Source organism: Lampris incognitus, chromosome 20 (assembly GCF_029633865.1).
Source record: "Lampris incognitus isolate fLamInc1 chromosome 20, fLamInc1.hap2, whole genome shotgun sequence".
In the NCBI taxonomy this organism is placed as follows: domain Eukaryota; kingdom Metazoa; phylum Chordata; class Actinopteri; order Lampriformes; family Lampridae; genus Lampris; species Lampris incognitus.
Genome location: NC_079230.1, coordinates 3,798,642 through 3,819,155, shown reverse-complemented (window position 1 = coordinate 3,819,155; position 20,514 = coordinate 3,798,642). Strand labels below are relative to the sequence as shown.

Below are 20,514 nucleotides of genomic sequence, written 5' to 3'. Positions count from 1 at the left end.
AACACATATACCCAAACTAACACACATACCCAGACTAACACATTTACCCAGACTAACACACATACCCAAACTAACACATATACCCAAACTAACACACATACCCAGACTAACACACGTACCCAAACTAACACACATGCCCAGACTAACACACATACCCAGACTAACACATATACCCAGACTAACACACATACCCAAACTAACACACATGCCCAGACTAACACACATACCCAAACTAACACACATGCCCAGACTAACACACATACCCAGACTAATACATATACCCAGACTAACACATATACCCAGACTAACACATATACCCAGACTAACACATATACCCAAACTAACACACACGTACCCAGACTAACACATTTACCCAGACTAACACACATACCCAGACTAACACACGTACCCAAACTAACACACATGCCCAGACTAACACACATACCCAGACTAACACATATACCCAGACTAACACACATACCCAAACTAACACACATGCCCAGACTAACACACATACCCAAACTAACACACATGCCCAGACTAACACACATACCCAGACTAATACATATACCCAGACTAACACATATACCCAGACTAACACATATACCCAGACTAACACATATACCCAAACTAACACACACGTACCCAGACTAACACACGTACCCAAACTAACAAACATGCCCTGACTAACACACATACCCAGACTAACACACATACCCAGACTAACACATATACCCAAACTAACACACATACCCAAACTAACACACATACCCAAACTAACACACATACCCAAACTAACACCGACCCAAACTAACACACATACCCAGACTAACACACATACCCAGACTAACACATTTACCCAGACTAACACACATACCCAAACTAACACATATACCCAAACTAACATACATACCCAAACTAAAACATATACCCAGACTAACACACATACCCAGACTAACACACATACCCAAACTAACACACATACCCAGACTAACACACATACCCAAACTAACACACACACCCACACTAACACACGTACCCAAACTAACACACATATCCAAACTAACACACATACCCAAACTAACACACATACCCAAACTAACACACATATCCAAACTAACACACATACCCAAACTAACACACATATCCAAACTAACACACATACCCAAACTAACACACATACCCAAACTAACACACATACCCAAACTAACACACATACCCAAACCAAACAAAAATATCACTGTCCAAGGGAACGAACACCAGCCAGGATGACTGTCGGAACTGCTGCATGGGCTAGCAGGTAGCTTAGCCTGCCCCGCCTCCGCATCCTGTCAAACCGCCCTAGGTGTTTCCTCTTCGGGCACAGCTCCAGGCAGGGGCTGTGGTCTTTGGGCCCACAGAATGCAGCAGACCAAGCTCTCCCAGCCAATCCAGCGCCAGCTCTCCCAGCCAAACCCCCTCGACACACCTCCCCGCACTCCACACAACGAGATCAAAAACACCACAGTCAACGCCAGGTGAGGCCACCACCAGACGGCCCTCGGTGTTATCGGAAGTGCCAGTCTGCATGGGCTAGCAATTAGCTTAGCCTGACCTGTCAGACTGCCCTTGGTGTTTCCTTCCTGGGTCCACAGGACGCAGCAGACCAAGCTCTCCCAGCCGATCCAGCGCCGGCTCTCCCAGCCATCAAACGAAGACAAAACTTAGAAGCAGACATGGACAAAGACACTGCATGGACGGTACTGGGTGAGGCTGCTGCAAATGTGAATTCGCGCTGCCATCTTCCCACACCGGAAGCGGAAGCAGACATCTCACATCATCACTTTTAACATTCACTTCCAAATACCTGGTTTAGATAACCGGGTTAAATTGGACTTGATGAAACATGTCTGACCCCGTTCAGGTGTCCCATAAGACCCTGCTTTAAAGTGAGTCCAGCTGTGGTCCATGTCCAACATCTACCGAATGAAGCCGGGGAGTAAAATAACATCATAACTAGTATCTACTACTACTACTACTTTCGGCTGCTCCTGTTAGGGGGCGCCACAGCGGATCATCCGTTTCCATCTCTTCCTGTCCTCTGCATCTTCCTCTGTCACACCAGCCACCTGCATGTCCTCCCTCACCACATCCATAAACCTCCTCTTTGGCCTTCCTCTTCTCCTCTTCCCTGGCAGCTCCATATTCAGCATCCTTCTCCCAGTATACCCAGCATCTCTCCTCCACACATGTCCAAGCCATCTCAATCTTGCCTCTCTTGCTTTGTCTCCAAACCGTCCAACCTGAGCTGTCCCTCTAATATAATCGTTCCTAATCCTGTCCTTCTTCATTATTCCCAGTGAAAACATCATAACTAGTATGTATGATGGAAAAAAATACGAAAATAACACCCAGGTTGTAAAAAAAACAAAAAAACCCAGAATTGTTCTTCCTGTCCAGTCTGTTGCTGTGTGTTGATACTAAACCCCCCCCCCTTGTTTCCTCTGCTGCAGTCTAGTCTGTTGTTGAAATAGGGCCGCTTTCCAAAACTACAGCCCACCATGAGTGAGTAGAGAACTGACTGAAATAACTGATTCAAGTCTCAGTCTGGTCACTTTAACTGATTCTTAAATCATCGTGTTTTAATACACCTGCTAACAGCTCCCGGTAGACTGGCTTTTTGCTGTCATTGGTAAAATTCATCAACTGTGGTAGTGTGGTGAAATCAGATGATGGTGGCAGGCCTGATCATGGTGATGGTGGTGATGACCAGGGTATGAAATGTCCTTCTGTGCAGGTGCCACAGATTTTGTTAATTACTTCCAATCTCCAGTCAAATGCTTTTAAACAGCCGTCAGATGAAGAGTGCTAGTGTTATTATCTCCTGTACTGCTGGTGTTTGCTGGTGTTGGGGAAACTGGTCTGCTGAGCAGCTTACCAGCTAAACTGAAGATAAGCAAAGGTCCGCACACTGTTGCTCCCTAATGTGCAGTTCATTCGGACAACCAAAAAGTGATGTTTTGAGCTCCATGCTCTTCTTCAGACTTGACTTGACTTCCCTGGGCCCACAGGACACAGCAGACCAGGCTCCCCCAGCCGGTCCAGCGCCAGCTCTCCCAGCCAGACACCCTCGACACACCTCCCCGCACTCCACACGACGACGCCAAGAGCACAGTCGAGGCTAGGCGAGGCCACTGCCAGACTGCCCTCGGTGTTATCGGAACTGCCGGTCTGCATGGGCTAGCCGTTAGCTTAGCCTGGCCCGTTTCCGCCTCCTGTCAGACCGCCCTCGGTGTTACCTCTTCGGGCACAGCTCCAGGCAGGGCCGTGGTCCCTGGGTCCACAGGACGCAGCAGACCAGGCTCCCCCAGCAATCTAGCGCCAGCTCCCCCAGCCATCAAACGAAGACACAAACTTAGACGTGGACAAAGACACTGCATGGACGGTGCTGGGTGAGGCCGCCGCAAATATAAGTTTGCACCACCATCTTCCCACGCCAGTACTGGGTGAGGCCGCTGCGAACGTGAATTCGCGCTGCCATCTTCGTTTCATTCAAAGAGAAGAATTTTGCAGCTTGAGGCCCCCCCTCAAATGTCACATTAGAATCTAGAGATGGCAACTGTGTTTATTTTGTCAAGTCAGAAGACGAGTGTGTAGCTCAAAACGTCACTTTTTGGATGTCTGAATAAACTGCATGTCAGGAACCTTCATTTATCTTGGTTTTAGTGTTTCGTCCAGCAGCTGGTTTATAGTTGTTTGTTACGTGCGCACTCTTCTTCTCTTCATCTGTCGGTCTACCAGCTACCCAGCCGTCAGCAGGGGGCGCTGCTCCGCACGTCTGGCCGGAGTAGGTGTAAGGCTGAACGATGACAGCAGCTGGTATATTTTGGGATGTACCAACAACTGGTGCCTGTTGATTTCAAAGTTCATTTCCTGCCCTGGTCGTCATGGTGATGCTAATGAGTTGTCCTCTTTCTAATTCCACCTCTCTTCCAGAGAATGAGGTCATTATCAGTCATTCTCTCTCACTGTCTCTCTCACTCCCTCTGTCTCGCTTTCTCTCACTCTCGCTTTCTCTCACTGTCTCTCTCTGTCTCTCTCTCACTCTCTCTTTCACTCTCGCTTTCTCTCACTGTTTCTCGCTTTCTCTCTCTCTGTCTCACTCTCGGTCTCTCTTGCTCTCTCACTTTCTCTGTCTCTCTCTCTCTCGGTCTCTTTCTAGGCGGTGAAAATGACAGTCCTCCAACCTATCTGAGAAGGCCTGAATGTGCTCATCAGCGCTGTGTGCGTGTGTGTGTGTGTGTGTGTGTGTGTGTGTGTGTGTGTGTGTGTGTGTGTGTGTGTGTGTGTGTGTGCGCTCGCCCCCGGGTGGAGGATACAGCGATCCTAAGTGCCTAATGACAGCTGACCAAGAGAGACCTCGGCAGATGGCAAGATGCCACATGGAGAAACTTCTTTTAAGTCCTCCGTTTACTTTTCTATCGAGCGCAGCAGAGGTGCTTTTCTATTTTCTTACTGAACTCACGACAGCCTCCTGCGAGAGGCGCACAACAGGAAGGGGCGTGACCTGGTGAACGGTGTGCTGGGTTTGACATATAGCACAGCCCGGCAGGGAGGGTGGTGTTACTGGGCCTGCATACATATACATTTATATATATATTTTATTGTCTTCTCTATTTTCCAGTGCCAGAAATGATGGCCTTAACTCACTTGTGTGATTGATTAAACTGTTAGAATCGCTGTTTGTGGAAGGCAAATCCAAGTGTTCCACATCTTTTATAGATTGACCATTTAGCTGGCTCTTTAACAAGCGGGCGATGTTTGACAGTACGGCAGACTTCCGGACCCTGCAGGTATACACAGTGGGACCGTCTCGAGTCTCTTGACCAAGTTTTGATGGAAGACCAGTACACACAAGTCTAATATGATGTTCCATTGGCCCTACCAGCTTCAGCATCTTTTCTCTTCTCACAGAGAGGATCCTACCCGGGTAGGGATTCTGTGTTTGGCCAAAGGGCACTTCAGCAGAAGGTTCTGGGGTTTGGAAACTGGAAGCATCCGGTTTCCTGTCGGACGTCATTTTCCTGTTCTCAAACTTCAGACTGTCTGTCTGTCGTGGGGTTGGCTTCGATAGCATCTAAATTGAATCTGAATCCAGTATCGTATCTGTTGATTGAATCTAAAACCAAATCCATTCGAGTCCCTTATCAAACCCTTCTGGTAGGTTGTAAAAAAAAACGTCCATTATTGCCAATCGACCATGATGTCAAAAGTAAATAAAATTAAGCGCGCTGCCTGTGTGGGAGTAGACGTACACACATGACATCATCGTACCTGTATGACATCATCGTACCCGTATGACATCATTACCTGTTGAATCCACAGTAAGATTTAATGACGTTTTACTGTAATGCTGTTCCATCACAGAAACCGATGGCAGCTGTAGGACAAAGGTCAATAAGAGGTTCAATTAACTCAAGGCTTATTGAATCTGGATATTTGATCAACTCAGAACCGATCCCAAAACCGAACCCGCTATCGAAGCTGAACCTGAGATCCATGTCCTCCTTATTTGGAGCAGTGAGATGTTCGGTATGTTCACTCTCACGCGCTCCACAAGCCGGCCTCAGTCCATCTCCAACCACCAGGAAGACCACAGATGCAGCCTCGGTTTCAGATGGCTGATTGACAGCTGCAGCACAAGTTACATGTCACAGAGAGGCGGGACACAGAGCCAGCATAGCATTTGATTGGCTGCTAGTGGGTTCTAATCAGTGTCCTCACCCTGACTAAAGTGGCCGCCGTGGTTGAAGAGGCCGGTTTAGGGAGCGGTACGTATGTGGGGGGAACCCAGTGTGAGGAAAGTGACAGACTCGCCGATGAATCTGATGGATTATTCCGTCATCTTGGTTCATTTGATTGTGAATGAAATTTCTCCTTTCAGTTTTCTGCTGTTACCAAAACATTGAATGTATTTTGTGACCAGAAGGGAAAAATGCTGGACAGGATGGTCGAAACAAACTCCAACCCTGGCCTGCTCCTCGCCTCAGTCAGGAATCCAGCGTCCGTGCCACTTCCTGTCTGTCATTTTCCCCTCCAGCCAGCGAGAATCTGGACCAATGACTTGAGCCATCACTGCCAGACAAGCTAGCAGGAGCAGCAAGGAGAGTACGGTGTTGCTGTGGCCAGACAGAAGGGGGAGGTGCGACACACGAGCTGTGAGACAGTACAGTAAACCGTACCAGGACCGCCGCACTCCCACGGACACTTCCTTCCTGCCGTCATGCGCTCGGCAGCCGCCCACCACAGTTCCACAGCTGACGTGACGCACAGCCCCACTCGTGTCAGCCCGCTGTAACGCACCTTGTTGTCCTACCTGGCTGACAAACAGGAAGTAGATTCAGGAAGTAGATTGTGAAGTGGTCACAGAGACAGGAAGTGCCTGTTGTGCTGGTTTGTGGTTTTCTACTTTTTCATAATTAAAAAAAAGTGAGCTGTCTTTGTTTTCTGTGTCGAGACACCGAGTGGTCGAGAACGAGAATAAAAGGCAGCTCACAGCTGCTGGACCAAAAACTGCACTTCTGATTTTTTAACGGGGTTTATTTACACAGCACTCTTCCATATGTGGTAGTCACAGCCAGGGGCCCTCTTTTAGCCTTATTTACACTAGTATGCAGCAATAGGTAACACCTCACAGTAAGGCTGCGTTAATTAACATTAGTTAATACAATAATAAGCATTAATAAATGTTAAGTGTGTCTTGTTAACATTTATCAAGGGTCGACAGGTTAATTAAGGTACTGATAGTAACTGATGAACGCTTAGTAAATGATTACTAGACATGTTAGTTAACCGTTAATGAACTTTAGTTGATGCTTATTACTTCGTTAACTACTCAGGAACTATTTACTGCCATTTCTGTCTACTTGCGTACACAAAAAAACCAAATTCCGTTTCCTCCCAGCCCGCAAGAGGGCGACACAAAAGACAAAAACACACCCAAAATTCCCCAAAACAACACCACCAAAAACATACAACAACACACAGTTAACACACAGTCCAAACATTCCCCTGTCCAGGAGAAGCAACGCCAGCCAGGAGGACCGCCGGCCTGCGTGGGCTAGCAGTTAGCTTAGCCGGCCCCGCTCCCGCGCCCCGTCACACGGGCTCGGATGCTACCTACTTCCTGGTGCGCGGCTCCGGTCAGGGCCGCGGTCCCTGGGCCCAAAGGACGCAGCAGACCAGGCTCTCCCAGCTGATCCAGCGCCAGCTCTCCCAGCCATCAAACATGGACAAAGACCCTGCATGGACGGCACTGGGCGAGGCCGCCGCCATCTTCCCACACCGGTGTTGGGCGAGGCCGCCGCCATCTTCCCACACCGGTGTTGGGCGAGGCCGCCGCCATCTTCCCACGCCGGTGTTGGGCGAGGCCACCGCCATCTTCCCACGCCGGTGTTGGGCGAGGCCGCCGCCATCTTCCCACGCCGGTGTTGGGCAGGCCGCCGCCATCTTCCCACGCCGGTGTTGGGTGAGGCCGCCACAAACGTGAATTCGCGCGGCCATCTTCCCGCAACGGAAGAGGGTCTTAATTAATTCATGTTAATTAATGTACTCTTATCGTAAACTGTCACCAAGAAAGGTTGAGGATGCTCTTCACACGGGTTGTGTGTTGGTCAATTTAAAAGGAAAGTCCATCGTGGCCTTGAAGACATTTATCCGGAGATCAACATGTTGAGGGATGCACCGTTTACCTCACTGGAAGAGAATAGAGGGCCGAGCGCCGTCGTATTTAAAGACGGAAAAATATTACATATTGAACCTTTAACTATTGTAGCGAATTCAGGGGGGCAGCCCGGGAACCGCTGCAGCCGGGATGCGAACCCGTATCTCCCGCTCCGCAAGCGTCAACGTTAACCAGTCGACTAAAGGCTCCGACCGGTTAACGTTGTCGCTTGTGGAGTGGGAGACACGGGTTCGCGTCCCGGCTGTGGCGACGGTCTCCCAGACTGCCCCCGAATTCGCTACACTATGTTTTATAAGTGTTTTCAACAAAAAGTCTTTCATTGGTTGTCGTTCTGTTCAAAAATAGTCACTTCAAACTTCTACTGGTCAACATGGTGAAGATCACAACAGTCATTGGCAGTTTGACATGATAATTTTATGTGAGGCGGCACAGTGGTTAGTGTGGTCGCCTCACAGCAAGAAGGTCCTGGGTTCGAGCCCCGGGGTAGTCCAACCTTGGGGGTCGTCCCGGGTCGTCCTCTGAGTGGAGTTTGCATGTTCTCTCCGTGTCTGTGTGGGTTTCCTCTGGGGGCTCCGGTTTCCTCCCACAGTCCAAAGACATGTAGGTCAGGTGAATTAGCTGTACTAGAGAGAGAGAGAGAGAGAGAGAGAGAGAGAGAGAGAGAGAGAGAGAGAGAGAGAGAGAGAGAGAGAGAGAGAGAGAGAGAGAGAGAGAGAGAGAGAGAGAGATGGCCTGTCCAGTGTGTCTCCCCGCCTGCCACCCAATGACTGCTGGGATAGGCTCCAGCATCCCCGACAGCAGGATAAAGTGGTTTTGGACAATGGATGGATGTTATATGAGTATATACAAGTATGATGTCAATCCAAAATATAGTTTTCAAATAATATTCCCTCATTTTGTGAGAAGTTTTAGGTCATTTCGTCTCATCTTCAGCCGTTTCTCCGGGGTCGGGTGACGGTGGCAGCAAGCTAAGTAGGACACTCCAGACGTCCCTCTCCCCAGCAACACCCTCCAGCTCCTCCTGGGGGATCCCAAGGTGTTCCAGACTGGACATGTAGTCCCTCCAGTGAGTTCTGGGTCTACCCCGGGGTCTCCTCCCAGTTGGACGTGCCCAGAAAACTGTGGTGTATGAAACACTAATACTGTTCTAAAACTGTTACGCTGTAACAACCTAGCTATCCCGAGTAGAGCGGAGTACCAAGAGAGCGCCCTGGTAGCGATTCTGTCTTATATACTCTTAAGGAACAACCAATAGCTGACCTCCACCTCATTCAGCACCAATCACATTGGTCTGTGCACATTCAAAACCAACCAACCCACACTGGTTAATATTCTGTGTTGGGAACACCACAAAAACCTCCAAAGGAAGGTGCCCAGGAGGCATCCTGATCAGATGCCCGAACCACCTCAACTGGCTCCTTTTGACGTGAAGGAGCAGCGGCTCTACTCTGAGCTCCCTCCGGATGTCCGAGCTCCTCACCCTATCTCTAAGGCTGAGCCCAGACACCCTACGGAGGAAACTCATTTCAGCCGCTTGTATCCACGATCTCACCCTTTCATCACCACCCAAAGCTCATGACCATACGTGAGGGTTGGAACCAAAACTGACTGGTCATAGATTCTCATAATCATTGATTTAAACAGCAAAAGCGTAAAGTGTTGTGATATGACAATATCTGGATTTGTCCCCCATACAATACCATGGAAAGATGATAAATAACGATAGAGAATTATCACTCAGGCCTAGTTCAAAGATGGGTAAAATGAGACTCAAGTTCTGATAAAACAGTTTGTGTTTTACATGATGACATGCCATACCAATTTACCCACAGCAGGGGAGAATTACCCAGAATCCCTTGTGGAAGACCTGGTCAGGAACAGAGTCTCTGGACCTTTAATGACTTTGTTCCTCTAGATGTATTCTTCTTCACAGTTTGAAGAAGACAGTCCAGGTGATTTACACTGAACAGGTCAGTTTTCAGATATTACGATGTTTTACAAAGAGAAGTTGTACTGTTTCATACAAAAACACCAAACAATCATCGGAAACAACAGCAAATGGTATTTCTTTACATGTTTATACCTGCTGTGATAAGTACGTTTTTACTAGCTAAAAAACTCCAATTTCTCCACACAGCTTTCTGTATGTAAAACACTTAATGGCAACTTGCCTTGTAAAGACACAGAAGTTAGCATTTAGCTTCCTTAGACAGCTAGCTAGTCCTTCACAGAGCCTTTTTCATTATATATCTTGTCATTTTGATTCTCATATGTGGGGAAATTAAAAAAAAACTTGTTTAATACTTTCTACATTTTTGAAATAGATAGATAGATAGATAGTTTATTAGCCACAGGACCAAGGCCAGTGGAACTTGTTCTCGGTACAGTATGTTAAAACTCTGCAGCAGAATACATAGATGGACAACAGCAGACCCTCCCATATTATCACCAAACAATACAGTGATACAGAACCTATTACACACACAAACACCTAATAGATGAATGGTATGTATCATACACATACGTATATGCCAGTGGTGTGCGAGGAAGGGACTATAGGGAGGAATTCCGAGTTCTCATAGCTAGGGGAAAAACTGTTGGTGAAGCGTTTAGCCTTAGTGGACAGTGACCTGTAGCGCCTCCCTGAGGGAAGGAGCTGGAAGAGGTGATGAGCAGGATGTGAGGGGTCGGAGATTATCTTCTTTGCTCGCTTTACAGTCCGGTGAGTGCATTTAGATTCAACTGAGGGGAGGGGGTTGCTTATGATTTTGGATGTCTTGTTGACAAGCCGCTGCAGTTTTTTCCATGTTTGACTGTCAGTGCCGCTGTACCATACTGTAATACTGTAATACTATAATACTGTAATACTGTAATACTATAATACTGTAATACTATAATACTGTAATACTATAATACTGTAATAGAAGATGTTATGATAGACTCGGTAATGGCTGAGTAGAACAGAACGAGCAGTTGGTGCTTGGTGTGGTATTTTTTAAGCTCCCTAAGGGAGTAAAGTCGTTGTTGAGCTTTTGCAGTGATGGGTTCAGTGTTAGTTTTCCACTTCAGGTTATCGCTGATGTATGTTCCAAGGAATTTAAAAGGGTCGGTGGTGGTGATGGGGTCTCCGTTCATTTGTATGGGTGTTCTGGGAGTCGGCATGCATCGGAAGTCAATGAGTTCTTGGGTTTTGGCTGTATTGAGCAGAAGGTTGTTGTTTGCACACCAAGTGACAGCTTGGCCTCCTGCAGTGCAGTACTGGGTTTCATCATTGTTGGAGATGAGGCCTACAATAGTTGTGTCGTCTGCGTATTGTATTATTTTCACAGAACTGTCCATGGATGTAAAGTGAGAAGAGCCAGGGGGAGAGAACACAGCCCTGAGGAGCACCTGTGCTGAGGGTAAGAGGGTGTGAGGTTAGGTTATTAACCTTCACCCCCTGTGGCCTGTTCCACAGGAGGCTCTGAATCCAGTGGCCTATGGCTGGGTCAAAGTTCATATCCAAGAGAATGGTAAAGAGTTTGAGTGGGTTGATGGAGTTGAAGGCGGAACTAAAGTCTATAAACAGGATGCGTGCGTAGGTGTTTGGTGATTCCAGGTGGTGCAGGGCTATGCTAACTGCATCCTCAACAGACCGGTTGGCTTGATGGGCAAATTGATATGGGTCCATCGCTGGGGAGGTGCAAGATTTCAAGTGTGACAGAATGATGCGCTCAAATGCTTTCATGGCCACATGTCAGGGCAACTGGTCTGAAGTCATGGAGGCAGGTGATCTTTGAGGACTTTGGCACAGGAATGATGGTAGAGAGTTTGAACCACCGTGGGACTGTACATTGCCGGCTTAGAGAGGTGTTAAATATGGTGGAAAATATTGGGGCCAAATGTGCTGCACAGTGACTCAACAAAGCAGGACTGATGCCGTCTGGCCCTGCTGCTTTCCTAATGTTCAGCTTCTTGAATGTTGCTCTCACCTCCTCCTCCTGGAGCCAGAAAGGTGGCATTGGAGTAGGAGTAGGGGGGATGGCTGGTGGAATAGGTTTTTCAAACCTTGAATAAAACTCATTTAATTTATCTGGGAGGTTAGGGTCATTATCCGGAGTGGAGGAGGGGCAACTTTTTTGTAATCTGTCATGTCCTTAAGATTTTTTCTCCATATTGTTCTGGAGTTACTGGATGGGAATCGTTGTTCCAGTTTCATTGCATAGCTGGAATTTGTTCACCTTATTGCAGCATGCAACTTATACTTGGCTGCTCTGTATCGATCCCCGTCTCCATTTTTGTACACTCAGTTCTTTTCTTAGTGTAGGAGGTGTAATTCTTTGGAGAACCAGGGTTTTTTATTGCCGTAGCATGTCACTGTTTCGGTAGGGATGCACATTTCCTCACAGAACCTGATGTATGACGTCACTGTGTCAGTGAGTTCATCGAGGGAGTCACAAGCTGTGCTAAATATATACCAATTAATGCAGTCAAAGCAAAATAATTATTTTATTCTATATAAAATATAAAATAAGATTTCAAATATACTGAAATTTATCAATACACGTTTGATAAATCCCACCTATTTAGTTATTCATGAGGATGAAACAGGAAAATTCAAGACGTTCTCCATAAGTTAAGACAAAGTGTTTTATTAACTAATATACATTTATGACTGTTTGAAATGACCTATTGTCCAATTTGACAATGTAAATAATTAAAACTGATTAAAGTCCCGCACAAAGTTATTGAATTTGTGACAGATGACCCGCTGTGGTGACCCCTAACATGAGCAGCCGAAAGAAGTAGTAGTAGTAGTAGTAGATTCTAGGGCAACATTACTTTGTATTTATTTATTTTAATATTGTTTTAGAAGACGTGTTGTTGGCTGTGGTCGTTTGTTTTGTTGAGGTTGTTTTGCTTTTGCTTCCTTGTGTCTTTTAATGCACTGACCAGGATTTATTCATTCATCCGTCCATTATCCAAACCACTTATCCTGCTCTCAGGGTTGCAGGGGTGCTGGAGCCTATCCCAGCAGTCACTGGGCGGCAGGCGGGGAAACACCCTGCCGCCCAGTGACTGCTGGAGCCTATCCCAGCAGTCACTGGGCGGCAGGCGGGGAGACACCCTGCCGCCCAGTGACTGCTGGAGCCTATCCCAGCAGTCACTGGGCGGCAGGCGGGGAGACACCCTGCACAGGCCTCCAGACCATCACAGGGCTAAACAGGGTGTGAGAGTGTAGCTGAGAACTAGGCCTACACACCCTCTCTTAAGGCCGTGTAGGCCACAATTCATAATACATGGCCTTTCATCAGGCCGTGTAGGCCATGATCAGGATCAGGATTAGCTGATCAGGATTAGCTGATCAGGATTGGCGCTCCTAATTTCATAATCCAGTGGCTGGGTGAGGTAGGACACCTTTTGCATCAAATCTGCCATAAATCACCAACGTGAAGAACTACGTCAACAAAGCCTCTCCTGGCGACGAAGTCATAGGGCCGAATGTCTGGACAGCGGCGTGTGATGCGTTTCTCAGTAGCGTCTTGTTTAAGATGTGCAGGAAGAAGAGCTTTATCTCTGTGTAACCCAGTTTAGTTTTCCACCCTCTGCGGGATCGATCCAGCGTTGTACTGCACCACGAGGCAACATCGCTCGACTAAAGGGGGCCGACTCCCTAGTAGTTTACAGTAGTCACCCTCTTCCGGAAGTGCGCCCTCGCGCTTCTTTATTCCCGCGCTCCGAAGAGATTTATGAGGATCTGCACACTTCCGGCTCCTACAGCCGCCACCAGTGTAATCGAGCTTATTTTTCCGCCCTCTGCGGGATTCGATCCAGCGTTGTACTGCACCACGAGGCGACACCGCTAACCGCTCGACTAAAGGGGGCCGATTGGCCAGGGGGTCTTCTTTAGTAGTTTACACTTTGACCAGGGGGGGCGCAGCAGGTATGTCGCCTCAACCCAGAGGTGCCACATTTGTGCCCGTTGTAGAACAATACTTTTGCACATTTATAATAATAATAATAATAATAATAATAATAACAATAATCGTTACATTTAGATAGCACTTTGGTATCCACCCAAAACGCTTCACATTGGGTCACTCACTTCAACCACCACCAGTGTGTAGCACCACCTGCGTGGTGCACGGCAGCCATTTTGTGCCAGAATGTTCACCACACATCAGCTTGAGGTGGAGAGGGAGGAGCCATTGAGCCAATTACATGGGGGGGGGGGTGATGAGGTGGCCAGATGGAGAGCGCCAGGTTGGGAATGTTGCCAGGACACCGGGGACCCCCCCTACTCGTTGTGATAAGTGCCATGGGGTCTTTAATGACCACAGTGAGTCAGGACCTCGGTTTAACATCTCGTGTGAAGGACGGCATCTCCCACAGCAGTGTCCCCCTCACTGCACCGGGGCGTTGGGATTTGTTGGGGTTTTTTTTTAGACCCCCCCCCCCGTTTTCTCCCCAGTTGTATCCGGCCAACTACCCCACTCTTCCAAGCCGTCCCGGTCTCTGCTCATCCCCCTCTGCTGGTCCGGGGAGGGCTGCAGACTACCACACCAGCCGCTTCTTTTCACCTGACAGTGAGGAGTTTCACCAGGGGGACGTAGCGCGTGGGAGTTCCCCCTCCCCCCTGAACAGGCACCCCGACTGACCAGAGGAGGCGCTAGTGCAGCGACCAGGAGACATACCCACATCCGGCTTTCTAGACACGGCCAATTGTGTCCGTAGGGACGCCCGACCAAGCCGGAGGTAACACGGGGATCGAACCAGCGATCCCAGCGTTGGTAGGCAAACGGAATAGACCTCTACGCCACTGTACCACCACTGTAGTAACTTAATCAAAAAGCAGATTTACATGTAGAAGATTTGAAATGACTCTTTATTGATCGTGTCTATGCATTACACAGACGTGAGCATAGGAGCAGCAGGGTGCAGCACGTTGCAGCAGGGGTGCAGCAGGTTGCAGCAGGGTGCAGCACGTTGCAGCAGGCGTGCAGCAGGGAGCAGCAGGGGTGCAGCAGGTTGCAGCAGGGTGCAGCAGGGTGCAGCAGGGGTGCAGCAGGGTGCAGCACGTTGCAGCAGGGGTGCAGCAGGTTGCAGCAGGGTGCAGCACGTTGCAGCAGGGTGCAGCAGGTTGCAACAGGGAGCAGCAGGGTGCAGCAGGGAGCAGCAGGTTGCAGCAGGGTGCAGCAGGGGTGCAGCAGGGTGCAGCAGGGGTGCAGCAGGTTGCAGCAGGGTGCAGCAGGGAGCAGCAGCGTGCAGCAGGGGTGCAGCAGGGTGCAGCAGGGGTGCAGCAGGGAGCAGCAGCGTGCAGCAGGGGTGCAGCAGGGTGCAGCAGGGGTGCAGCAGGGTGCAGCAGGGAGCAGCAGCGTGCAGCAGGGGTGCAGCAGGGTGCAGCAGGGGTGCAGCAGGTTGCAGCAGGGTGCAGCAGGGAGCAGCAGCGTGCAGCAGGGGTGCAGCAGGGTGCAGCAGGGGTGCAGCAGGGAGCAGCAGGGGTGCAGCAGGGTGCAGCAGGGGTGCCGTCGCCCAGCGACAACAGCAGATCTGTTTCAGAAGGCCACAAACGTTGTCTTTGCTGCCGTGACTTGAGAAGAGCAGGTGTTCACAGCTCCAGCAGGGGGAAACATTTCATCCTGTACACGGTCAACAGCACTAACACAGTATTTACTGACAAGACAGTCGTGTGTACTTCATTTCTCCAGGGTCAACTACATACATGTACTACCTCAGCCAGTACACCGTGTGGGTGTGTGTACACATCTCAGTTTCCAGGAGGGGTTAGGATGTCATACTCTGCCAACAGTACGAAGCTGTTGTCTCGGATCCGGCGGACTCGGACCAGGTCCCCGCACTCCTGCACACGGATGACTCCTCCTCTCTCCTCCCTGCCGTACTCGCTCCCTCCGTCATTCAGCGACACCGCCGTCCGTTTACAGCAGGCCTTCCGGTAAACGAACCTCATGCCCGCCACCAGCGCCACGCCCAAACCGGCCGAGCCGCCCAGCAGCAAGGTGCGCTCCCGCCAGGCACCGTGTCCGGGAGAGATCTCCGGACGCCCGGGGGGAGTTGGGAATCCGGGTCGGGGATGGAAGGCGGACGGGTTCGTTTTAGGAGGTCTCTGGTTCAGACGGCGATCGGCGTCTGGTTGAAGATTCGCTCCGGGTTTTGGCAGATGGAAGAGGTCATCATGTTCAGCATCGGATAACGGTATAGGATGTGGAGAGTTCAACAGTACCTCCAGTATCAGTGACCTTTGACCCGGGGTGAGTCTAGGGGAGGGCATACGGGTGGAGGAGGAGGAGGTGGAGAGAGGGTAGGATTGAGAGCGGCGAGGAGCAGGGGAAGGCTGTGGGTGAGGGGAGGTAACAGAGAGGGAGACAGAGCTGAAGAAAGAAAGATCTGAGGATGAGGTGGGCAAGGAAGGGGGAGGAGAGGAGGATGGGGGGTGAGGAGAGGAGGATGGGGGGTGAGGAGAGGAGGATGGGGGGTGAGGAGAGGACGAGGAGGGTGAAACAATAGAGGAAGAGGATGAAAGAAGAGAAATATTGTATGAAGGCGAGGGGGAGGAAAGAGGAGCTGAGGAACGAGGCAAAGCATCTGAGGAGAAGGAGGGAGAAGGTGAGGTGGAGGAGTACGACAAAGAAGTATAAGAGGAGGATGAGAGAGGAGTTTGAGAGGTGGGGACTGACAGAGGAGGCAAGGTGGGGGAGAGAGGAGGGATGGAGATTGGAGAAGGGGAGACGAGAGGAATGGAGGAGGAGGAAGGTGTGGAAGATGAATGGGTGGATAAGACGGACGAAGGTTTGAACCTCAGGAATGGAGTGAAAGTTGGAGGAAGAGGAGAAGTGGGAGAAGGATGGGAGGAGGAGGTGGCGAAGGGAGGAGGAGCTTCTGGTGATTCTGGAATCTGCTCTCTGGTTGGGTCTTTGCGATGGAATGCTTTGATGCCATTCTCTGTATAAGGAAAGGAGAAAGGGTTGGGTTTCTGTGAGGTGAATGGGGGAGGGGAAGTACAGGTTTGGGCTTTTGGTTCTGGTTCAGCTTGGATTGTCTGCAGGAGGCCGGCTCTGTTCTGAACCTCAGACACTCCTCCAACACTATGAGGTTGGGTTTTTTGAATCCAAACCAGGTTAATCTGGGTTGAGAGGCTTTGGCTGGACTGGGTCTTGGCTGGACTCAATAAGACCCGGGCTGAGCTTCTGGTCCTGGTTTGGCCAGTCCAAACCCGAGGTGGAGCTGTGTTGATGTGTTGCAGGTTGGTGTTGGCGGGAGTCGGAGATGAACCAGTGTTCAGCTGAAGCTGTGATGAGTCCACGCGTAGACGGGAAATGCTGGCAGCAGTCTGCCGCCCAGAAGAGTGAGTCGGAATTTGGGTTTGCATCAGACTTGGGTCCAGATGGCGTCTGAAGTTCAGAACTCGGTTGGTGAGCAGCTCCAGCAGCTGGATCGGACTTGACTCAGTCCAGGTTTGAGCCGGCATTGTCTTGTTGCGGTGCAGCGTGGCTGCTGTTTTTGTCGTCTGGGTTCTCCCAGAGTGGGCGCCGGGTGGTGGCATGATGGTGACGGCAGTGGGACTGGATGTAGGGTTCTTTGGTTCAGATTCGGTGAACGGTTCTGGAGGCTCTGACACCGTCTGCTCCTCTTCCTCCTCTGTCAGAGGGAGGAGCTGAGCAGGGGATGGCATCAGAGTGGGAGGCGGAGTCCAGATCTGTTGTGATGAGTTGGGTGGGAAGGCCTTCATCTCTCCACCTTCATCATTGTCAAGGAGATGGCTGGAGAGGAGAGCGGAGGTTCTGGTTTCATTGGCTGACTGCCCACTCACATCTGTGGGGGGTGCTGATGTGGTGTAGCCGTCCGCCTCGCCCCCTGTCTGTGTGGTGTAGGTCAGCGATGCCGGTTCAACCTCACTGAGGGCTTTTGGTAATTTAAGGCCTGTCTGTCCGGCCGGTATCGCAGCATCCTGGGCTGCAGGTTTGTTGGGGTAATGTTCCATTCGGGGTCTTGCAGCAGAATAGCTGTCTGTCTCTGTACCCGTCTGTCCAGTCAGGGTCAGGGGTTGTCCGATTGGAGGGTTGACTGAATCACTGCCGTTACCTGTGGGAGGCGGTGCAGCTGGATAGCTGTCTGGCTCACTGCCTGTATTGAGGACCTGTCTGAGGACATCCGGGACGTCCATGCTGTTTGTCGTCAGGGGTCCTGAGGCCGGGGTCAGGCTGTTGGACACTATGCCCATCTGTCTTGTCAGTGCTGTCTGAGCTTTCAGAGCTGAGAACAAACAAGATGAGAGAAATTACAAAAGTCATCGGGGAGAAAGAATGCTCTTTATTTGTTCTGGTCTATTCAGGTCTGGTCTCTTTTCTAGTCTGGTCTGCTCTGGTCTATTTTCTGCTCTGTTCTAGTTTGTTTTGTTCTGGTCTGGTCTGGTTTGTTCTGTTCTGGTCTGTTTTCTGGTCTGGTTTGTTTTCTGGTCTATTCTAGTTTGTTTTGTTCTGTTCTGGTCTAGTCTGTTTTCTGGTCCGGTCTGGTTTGGTCTTGTCTAGTCAGGGCTAATCTATTCTGGTCTCTTCTGGTCTGGTCTGGTCCAGTCTGATCTTGTCTAGTCAGGTCTGGTCTACTCTCTCGTCTAGTCTGGTCTGTGTTTGACTCTGATGATACCTGGAGGAGCAGTGAGCTCCTCTTCCTGTAGTTCAGATACAGCGCCCCCCCCCAGGTGGTACTGTGGTGTTTCTACTACTTAGGGTGCTACGAGTCTCGTCATGCACCACCGCTGACTCAATCCCTGCCCAATAGACGAAATAGGACTGGACCACAGTGATACTAGAAGGAGAGAGAGAGAGAGAGAGAGAGAGAGAGAGAGAGAGAGAGAGAGAGAGAGAGAGAGAGAGAGAGAGAGAGAGAGAGAGAGAGAGAGAGAGAGAGAGAGAGAGAGAGAGAGAGGTGTAGCTGATGTATTTGGGCTGAATACTCAGGAGATTAGAACACACACACACACACACACACACACACACACGGAACATACTATGCCTATTGCCTGCTTTGTTTGTTTAGTAACCCCGTTTGTCCAGAGTGTATTTCAGTAGCATGTGTTGTGTGATATTTTACGTTGTGTTGTGTTTTATGTGCATGCAATGTGTTGTTGGACTGGACCAAGAACACTGTCTTCATTTGTTATATGAAGGTAAAATTGTATTGACATAGGATTCAATAACAGAGAACCAGCATTTCCGACACTTCCTGTCTGTGGCTGATTCCAAGTACCTGCCTGTCTGTCGCAGCACAGCGACCTTAAAGGTAGAATCCCTTGTTGCGGTGACCCGAGAGAAGATAAAACTGATTCTGGCTAGTGCAGAGCGTGTATCGGTAAAGTGGATATTTGGTCAGACAGGGGAACGCATGGCTTTCTGGGAGTCACTGTCCATGTAATGGCAACAACCGAGGGAGTTCAGCTGAATTCGTACTTGCTGGCCTGCAATAGATTCAAAGGAACACACACAGGAGGAAGAATATCGGAAGCCTTCGATTCCACATGTGACGAATATGACGTCAGACAAAAACTCGACTTCGTCATTTGCGACAACGCCACAAATATGAAATGAGCATTTGCTGTGTGCTTTCCACAAGAGGAAGATGACAAAGTCACTGATGATGACAATCTGGACGATGCAGAGTTGTGTGAAGACCTATCCAGAGGCGAACAGGAAACTGTGGACTAGATGCTGACCAGAGGAGGCGCTAAACATAAACAGTGCTTTGCCCATACGCCGCGTTTAGCTGTTGGTGACGGCCTCAAGGATGCAAGGATCATGAACAGCGCCTTTGCAAAATGCTACAAACTGAGCTCTCTGCTGCATACATCTACCACCTTTAAAGATGCATTTGAGGACAGGTTTGGGCAGCGAGGGAGCCTGCCACTGTGAACATGCGGTGGAATTCAATTCTCGCACAAATCGAAGCAGTGCTCTCATTCAGCCATCAGGAATTGTGCCGTGTTGTTCAGGGCACAGGCCACAATGAGCCAGTCTTTTCAGTTAGGAAGTGGAATCTAATGAAGGAGCTTTGCGATGTCCTACAGCCATTTACCGAAGCCACCGATCTCACACAGGGTGAGAAGATTGTGACTATCAGTGCTCTTCTCCCCGGTGTGTTATACCTAAACCACCATTTGGAGAAACTAAAACAGCAGGTGCACTTCCTGGGAAGCATGGTCAAGAGCCTCCAGAGCTCGCTCGAGAAGAGATTCTGAGGGATCTTTGTAAACGTCAGAATGTCATCAGCGGCACCAGAAGTAGAATTGCCATTTGCAGACCCACTCTACATCAGAAGAGCTGTCCTGGACCCAGCGTTCTCAGTGATGTGGCTTCACCATGATGTCCTTGTCAGTGATGACCTGAAGAATGACCTTCCTGATATGGTGAAAGGTCAGTGAATGCATTTATTTACAACCTTCCATAGTCTTATTAAATGTATTAGCAATGTCTTTGCATCATAATGATTCAATTATGTCTAATATGATGAACTTTGAACAAGGTGGCACGGTGGCACACTGGTTAGCACGGTCGCCTCACAGCAAGAAGGTCCTGAGTTCGAACCCCAGGGTTGTGTCCAACGTTGGGGGTCATCCCAGAGAGACCGAAGGTTGCATGATGTGGGGATAGTGAATCTGGAAGTGCGGTGGCATAGCAAGGAGGAAGTGAGGGCAGCTATGAAGAGGATGAAGAGTGGAAAGGCAGTTGGTCCAGATGACATACCTGTGGAGGCATGGAGATGTTTAGGAGAGATGGCAGTGGGGTTTTAACTAGATTGTT

General features: G+C 49.5%; 2 protein-coding genes across 4 annotated transcripts in view; one reads left to right on the top strand and one right to left on the bottom strand.

The window, feature by feature from the left end:
- Window positions 1-6,546, top strand: part of slc10a7 (solute carrier family 10 member 7) — a 31,886-nt gene extending 25,340 nt beyond the window's left edge. For 2 of the 3 annotated variants that reach the window (XM_056300119.1, XM_056300121.1), the window contains one exon: window positions 4,202-6,546. In XM_056300119.1, the coding sequence (XP_056156094.1) occupies window positions 4,202-4,234 (33 nt within the window). In that variant the 3' untranslated portion in view covers window positions 4,235-6,546. Of the gene's footprint in view, window positions 1-2,492; window positions 2,545-4,201 lie in introns of all 3 variants that reach the window. The other variant, XM_056300120.1, reaches the window with a different exon arrangement.
- An 8,055-nt stretch (window positions 6,547-14,601) lies between these two features.
- On the bottom strand, window positions 14,602-15,403 carry LOC130130939 (keratin-associated protein 9-1-like). Its single transcript, XM_056300803.1, has 2 exons — window positions 15,399-15,403; window positions 14,602-15,253 (listed from the first exon to the last, which is right to left on the bottom strand). The coding sequence occupies exons 1-2, from the start codon at window positions 15,401-15,403 to the stop codon at window positions 14,602-14,604; spliced, it is 657 nt and encodes a 218-aa protein (XP_056156778.1).
- Window positions 15,404-20,514: the final 5,111 nt, after the last annotated feature.